Source organism: Mirounga angustirostris, unplaced genomic scaffold (assembly GCF_029215605.1).
Source record: "Mirounga angustirostris isolate CCGP_5_RB_7025 unplaced genomic scaffold, mMirAng1.0.hap1 SCAF_9, whole genome shotgun sequence".
In the NCBI taxonomy this organism is placed as follows: Eukaryota; Metazoa; Chordata; class Mammalia; order Carnivora; family Phocidae; genus Mirounga; species Mirounga angustirostris.
In genome coordinates this window covers 54,530,835-54,538,481 of record NW_026991717.1, presented here as the reverse complement: position 1 = coordinate 54,538,481, position 7,647 = coordinate 54,530,835, and the positions used below count along the sequence as shown (strand labels likewise).

The 7,647-nt window shown below is 38.6% G+C and overlaps 1 protein-coding gene across 1 annotated transcript in view; it reads right to left on the bottom strand.

The window, feature by feature from the left end:
• Positions 1-260: 260 nt before the first annotated feature.
• Positions 261-7,647, bottom strand: part of ATP8B4 (ATPase phospholipid transporting 8B4 (putative)) — a 266,629-nt gene continuing 259,242 nt past the window's right edge. The window contains exons 26-28 of the mRNA XM_064570495.1: positions 7,180-7,318; positions 4,137-4,267; positions 261-2,460 (exon numbers count right to left, since the gene is read on the bottom strand). Of these exons, the coding sequence (XP_064426565.1) occupies positions 2,179-2,460; positions 4,137-4,267; positions 7,180-7,318 (552 nt within the window). The 3' untranslated portion in view covers positions 261-2,178. The remainder of the gene's footprint in view (positions 2,461-4,136; positions 4,268-7,179; positions 7,319-7,647) is intronic.

The window sequence follows — 7,647 nt, the reverse complement described above, 5'->3', positions numbered from 1 at the left end:
AATCATCCCACATTATCTTTTTTTAAACAGCCTTATTTAATTTGAATTGAACTTGCAAACTCGCAAACATGGTCTCTCCCATTCCTCACACAGCGGTCCAATCAGTTCATTTGATTCTTGACTCTGATCCTAGGAATGATATGCATTTTCCTCAGGCATGTAAAGGAGAGGGGGAAAAAAAAAAAAATCAGTTGACCAATGTGACAAACAATCTCCCCCGTGAGTTCCCAATAAAGAATACACACAACACCAAACACCAATAGTGCCAAAACATTTATTAAAGGTTTTCAAATCTTTCAAAAATGTTACAAAAAGCAAGCAAACACAGTGAAACTAATGACAAGTTTGACACTGAAAACTAGTATCTGGGTAAGTCCATGCAGGCATGTGTGGAAAAGGAATACCTTAGTATTTACTATGATTAAAACACTGTATTAGGGTCTTTCACATATACCTCATTTGATCCCATTCAGAAAAATTATCCCAGACTAGGAAAGTATGACCAAAAACCACCCCCCAAAACAAAACAAAAAACAAAAATATAAAGAAAAAAGGGATTGTGTCATCTATTAATATCATGCTAGCCTATTATCCATCAAACGCACCCAAGGGCCGTCTGACTCTCTTGGGAAAGATAACTTAGAGTAATAATTCAACAGAGACCAGATTAGGTGCCTTGTCAAGTTGGAGGTTGACTTACAGAAAATTGATAAAGCATGATGATGTTTTATTTGTACTTTCTGATAGAGAAATTTACCTCCAGGGTGATAATTTTATTTCTTTGTAGGATGCTAACCAGTTTTAATGTCTTACTTTGCAATCTCATTTCATCAAGGTCTTTCCTACTGATTAAATCCCCATTCTTCACATTCTCTTCAAATTGCTGTTATTCTGATGATGAGTTAAATGTAACTCCATTCATATGAGAATTATGGTTTCAATGATTTAAGAATTTGTGCTTTGATAATCCTCAAACAACCACATGAGGTAGGTAGTATATCCTCATTTACAGAGGAAGAAAGTGAGTCTCAGAGGAGGCACATTACCTGCCCAAGGTTATAGAGGTAAGAAGTAATAGAGGTGGAGTCTGAACACAAATCTGCCTGAATTCTTTTACAGGAACTAAACTGCTGATTCACATGTGGACTGGAAATCTGTACTGGAACATCTCCAGAAAACTAACTTTATCTACATATGTTTATGTTTGAATTATAAACATGACAGCTAAATATCAAAAGCAACTATGAAAGACTTAAGCCTGAGTATTTAAATAGTAATTGAAGAGGTTGTTTAAACTTTTTAAAATTGGAAATATTGAGCGTATTTACCCATACACTATTTGGAATATTATCATTAAAGTGTGAAACCCCAATGCTATGCTGGTTTCATTAATGGTTCTGGATGATGCAGGGTAAGTTACTACTGAGGTTGTTATAAAAGTCATTGGAAAGTGTTTGGAATACTTCATAGAGAACTTCTCTTGGACATTTCATGTACATATCCCTGAGAGCTTTGTGAATACGTTTGACCAATTTCCTAGCTTATCCCACTGTTAAGATGCTCCAACCTACTTTGTCTTTAGACCAGCAAAAAAAAAAATGAGGAACACCAACATGTTTTTCTATTCTTCAGGCCATGAAGGTGATGTGTTGTCCTGGGTAATAACACAGGTATGTAGATATCAAGACTAGAGAGTCACAAGCTGCTCTTAGTCTGAAAGCACCATAATATATGTTGTACATCTTAAAAATGTATCTTGGGAAAAGTTGATCTTACATGTGTTTACCTGTCAACAAGCATGCTTTTCACAGCTGGGATGTATACCTTCCGAATGCACTCTTTTATCCACTTGAAGATCCATTCAATGTATATGCAGATTTACAAGTTTTTCTCCATAAATAAGATTCTCAAGTTTAGGTCAGTTGGTATCTAGGTTGATGAAAACTTCTGCTTGTATTGTGAGGCCCTTGCCCAGCAAATCACAACTTAGACAGTGACCATCTGGCCTGGTTTCCCATACAGTGTACCCCTATTTTGTGGGCACTGGCAGCTGTCTGCCACAGATTCAAATTAAGTGAGGCAATCTGTCCCACCCCAGCCCCTGATCCCAAACTTTGGAGCTGAATTTCAGCTTTAGTTGAAGTGAAAAGTCACTATGTGGTTCAAATTCATCTTGACTCACAGTTTCACTGTTTTATCCTGGCTAAAGCTGCTCACTGTGTCTGTGGTTTTCTTATAGAAATTTTCAATCCAGCTAGTGCTATTATACAGTGTCTTTTCCAGCCCTGATGTTAGGGGTGGATTTTTAGCTCGCATATTTTTTCCAGATGTGATAAGCTCTCCATAGCCCTCTTGGTGAGCAAAAGCATATCCAGATCTTCTTGAGCTTGACCTGCGAGTCTGAGGCCTTCGGCTACGTAAGGGCCTTGTCTTCTTTTGAGCCTTTTGCCTCTGACGGATCTGAAGAGGAAGGAGACAGAGTGAGATGATGCCTCCAAATGACAGATTCCAGGCCCTGGGCCACTCTATGAAGAGAAAGCTCTTTCAGTAGAAACATCAGCAATAACAAAATACTCACCTTCATTGTAAAAGGAAGCATTTCACACACACACACACACACACACACACACACACACACACACAAGATTTTCCACCCAAAAGATTACACTGGGCACTGGTCAGTTTTTATTACCACCAAGAGACTATTAAATAAGAAGTGTTAAGACAAGTTCCATTACTGTGTCCTTCTTATATATCCATCTTAAATGAATAGGAACATACTTTTGTACAGAAGGCTTTTCCAACATCCAAACACAGTCAGTATAACCATCTATAGTCCCATTTCCCCAAAATAGGCCTTTTCCCTCTCAAAGGAAATTCTCACGATCCAATAGTCGTTAGTAACTGGACCAAGAGAAAATTTAGAAAATGAGAGTCAGAAATTCCCAACTCTTGTGGTAGGTCAGTATATCATGAGATTTTGAGGGTTTTGATTTCCTTTGGATTTTTTTTTTTTTTTTTTTTTTGCAGCCTTTTGAAGAATTCAACATCATTTGGGTGGGTTTCCAATATTTCATTTCCCTGTAAAGATGAGGAGTAAAATATCCAATGTTTGGTGTAAGCCGCCTTGTTCTCTAAACTGGCTGATCTCTTAGATTCCGACTTTAACGGTAGAAAGCCGTTAAAAGCAGAAGACCATGATCTGACTACGTACTGAAAGAAATGAGCATCATCTTCTTTCCTTCAGCTCATCCATCATTTTCTGGGTTTACATCAGAATGATCTCACGGAGCCAAAAGGAAAGGACAGATCTAACAGGGGAACCTATGAATCATTTCAGAAGGAATCTTCACATGCTTTGCCCTCAGAATGTGGAGGATATCCTGGTAAGGGAAGTTCTGCCTCAGTTCCTCTCAGTATCATTGGCCTGGTCACTCACCCCACCAGTGTTTGCCCCTTCTCATGATGCCACCACAAATGTGCATCTCCCCTTTCTTCTCCTTTTTTCTATCTGGGTCCTGACATAACTTGACATTGTCTTGCTTCTACTACTCTTCTCATGAAATACTGGCTGTTAATCCCTTGGTTTAAGGATTTCTACAATCTGTTCTATTTTCCTTTCAACTTTATATTTTTCCATCCATTCATCATGTTGCTGTTCCCTTTCTTAATCTGTTCAGAAGGTAGCATCTCCTTATGTTTCTGAATCTGCTACCATACTTCTACAAAAACTGAGTCCCTTCACCTCATACCTTGCTTGTCTCCCTTTTACTCTATCCTCTACTTGCCCACATGTCAGTAACTTTCCTTATAGTTTGCCTTTGCCTTAGAATAGTTGTCCAAAATGCTGCCAGCTTCTTTTTTTAAAGTCAACTTTTAGAAATGCCCAACTTAACTTGTAATTCATGACTCCCCACCCACATTTAGTCTAGACATTTCTCTTCATTAACATTCACAAAGCTACTAAATTCAGATGTGGGCAGTTCCATCTACTGTTATGTGATCATGTATACCTATGGGTGTTTCCAGTGGGAAGTTCATTAGCCCTTTCCCAGGCTTAGAAATCAGGCAGAGAAGGACATGATTCCAAGAGCCAAGAATCAGCCCTTCAAGTACTTATCAGCACTGCAACATACCTGGTCACTCAGGGTTGGGCATAAATCCATCTTCAAAAATCTGACTACCACCACAGGCACAACTGATGCCACTGTTGTTAAGAGAATAACAAGCCAGATGCACTTCTGGGTCAAAGAATGTTGTGCATTTCCTATTATTAAGGAAAAATATACATAATTATACAAAATATACTGAATTATTGAATAAATAGGCTCCTTGTCTATTCCCATAAGGTCTTTTTTGAAATGGTGAGGTTTGGGCTACCTAGGGAGAACCACTAGGTGTCTTCCACGGTATATAGTATATTCAGAGGTGATGAGAAGGCAAGAGGGGTATGATCACCACCCTTGGGAACTACTTCATGGCCCAATCACTTGGAGATAGCCAATCAGAGCCAAGTGCTCTCTCATCTAGACTCAGTCCAGCTTCACTCATGAGGTAGAATTCTCTCATGGAGCCTCAAGATCCCTTGACTACAAAGCAGCCATTATTTTTAAAAGGCACATTTGCTCTTACAGACTCTTGAATAAAACTGCCAAATCAAAACTCTACAACATATGTCTGGGGTGCAGGTACAATCTCAATACCTTTGGTGACTGGAGAGCTTTACCTAATATAGGGCCAACCTTTACAATTCAGGCAGCAGCCTCAGAAAACCTGCCTCAAAGGGACTTGCTGATTTCTCTGATATTCACTGGGTTATGAAGAACTCAAGACTCCAAGGAGATCAGAGATGCTCTTGGGTTTGTGAAAAGAGCATTCCTCTCACTGGCAGGCTGCTAATGCAGCCATCCAACACGCTAGTGCAATACTGTGGTGAAACTCACTCCCAAGCCTGAAGCCAGTTTCCTTACTTTATACTCACACCTCATAAACTGGAATGTTTGCTTAAACAAAACAATAATGGTCAGTTAAGCAGACAAATTCTACAGGAACATGTCAACCCTGTTTATATCACCAAAATAAACTTTTGTCCCTGTTGGTTGTCTAGGGATTTGCCACAATACCTCCAATTATCTACATCCCCTCTCCCAAAGCTAAAGTGTTAACACCATTTGAATGTGTTTTGGGTATGAGGGCTTGGCTACTGATTGGTATGTCTGTATTTTCTGGCTTTGGAGGATAGAATCTGCCCACCAAGAGCAGTAGATTACAGTTGCCTGGGCAGAAACAAACTTGATTCAATAAATTAAATGTCTCTTTGAGCTCCCTGAAGCTTAGTACCCCCAGGCATGGCTGGGAAAACAAGCTTCACTTTAAAACCACACTCCTGCTTGCTGCTGGCTACTAAGGAAAATTTTTTTTTCTTAAACCCCAGTGTTGATCTAACTTTTGAGAATTCTCACTGGAGCTCAGTAATTAATTCCTGGAATGGCATGTGCTTAGCTGGAGAGAGTGGTCCCCACACAAACTACTTTCTCCAGTTGAGGCATTCCAGGCTCATTATGCGTGCTAAAATGCTCTTAGTATTAGAAATCTTCTCATCAATGCACTGAACTTTCAGATTTGGCAACCAAAAGGAAAAAAAAAAAAAAAGAAGAAGAAGAAAGGAAGAAAATAAAAAGAAAAAATAAAGGAAAAAAAAAACCCTAGAAATAGTTAAAGGTCTTTCATAATATGCTTATTCTTATTCATCACCATCATGTTTCTACATAGTTGCAATCTTTTGGAAAACAAAATATTAATATTACATATAAGTGAGAATGGTGCAATTTAAAGATTTCCATGTACATGCAAAGCAAGGCAAAAGATGGAGAACAACATTATTAAGTATATGTGTATTTAATTGGAATTATACTTTCAGGTGTCTTTGCATCAGTGGAAATGTATAACCCTACAGTTGCTCTTATTTTGCATTCTACATGAACCAATTTCCTAAGGATTATTTTTCTGGATTTCTTAGACTGAATTCCTTAACTAGTGGATGCAAATCTCAGTCTCACCTGATTAAGTCTCACCTGATTAAGGTTGACACTGTGCATCTCTCTTTTCCGGTTTGTTGGGACAAACTGAGAAACATCACTGTTACCAACTTATCTCACACAGATTAGAGATTTCAAAACTTCTGAGAAAGTATATTAATAGCCTCATTGTGTAGTAAAGCTCAGTGGCCCTCTGGGAATCATTTTGAAATGTGGAACACAATGGTGGTACAGTCCATAGATAAACCAGATGTACGCTCTTTGTAGTATTACAGAATCTCAGGGTTTTAAGGTATTTTTGGAATTCCTGTGCTACCCATCTGCTGTTCAAATCATTCTGCAGTGTTCCCAACCAGTAATCAAGACACATTTGCTTGAATCATCACCTTCATCATCTTCATCATCACCATCATCATGGTTACCACTTACTAAAAAAGTACGATGTACCAGGCTCCATGCTAAGCATTTCATATGCATTGTCTCATGTAACCCTCACATTTCCTATGAAAATAGAAACTATTAATATCTCCAGTTTATAATTTAAGACATCAAGGCATGAAAATAAAAAGAAATCTGCCCAAGGTCACCCAGCATTTAAGTGGCAGAGCTAACACCTGAGCCCTGGCTGTCTAACTACAGAGGCTACTCTTTGTGCCTCTTATGGACTAATGTCCAGCAATTCTTAGACTGCTCTAAATTATACATCATTTCTTTCCTATCTAAATGCAAGTAAGTTCTACAGGTGCACTTTGGCAGTGATAGTGGTGATAATGTGGGATAAAAGGAAGAACCTAAGATTTCTTTCTCTTCGCTCTATTATACATGTTTTTTACAGACCTTCAGGTAGCCCTGATATATGTGTTATGCCTCTTGTTTGCAAAGGGACTATCTATTACATCTGGGCTGTTGGGACCTTATAAGCAGCTATCACAGTGATTCTTCTATATCTGTCAGGGACAGCAGAAACTAATCTTTTGGAACTCTTCTCAAGCCTGAAAGCCTTCAGATGCCTGGCTCCCTCCATTCCTAGAGAAAAGATTATTAGTCATCCTTAGTCCCACCCAACACAGAAAATAAATTACAAAGACAAATAAATGACAGCATGACACTAGGCTCCCATAGATAATAGGACTCAACTTACCAACAAATGGAAACTGGTTTGGGAAGATGCCAAAGATGCCATTACTGTGCATTGTAAATAAAATGGAGAAATAAGTGGCAACGCTGCCCCAGATGAAGACATGATTAATGACAGTCCAGTAACTGGTATCCAAGGCTATCTGTAAATGAAGTCAAATGCCAAGGGGAGGTCTTTGAGGATTAAAAGAGTATCATTTTACTGAGTGATGTTTTCCCAGAACTGCTCTGTGAAGAGATGGTTGCACCTATCTAACAACCACAGGCACTCTTATTTTCTGCACAGCACTGGGAACTGACCTGACATTTCTGGTAGACAACTGACTTCAGAACTTATATCTGAAAGTCTTTATAGCTGCCAAGGTTGAATCAAAATCAGGAGATAAAATGTTAATCTTCTTTTATGTGAGAAATAAGAAAACAGAATGATTTCTAATTTCAAAGTTACTTTCCAAATTGCTCTTAAAGCATT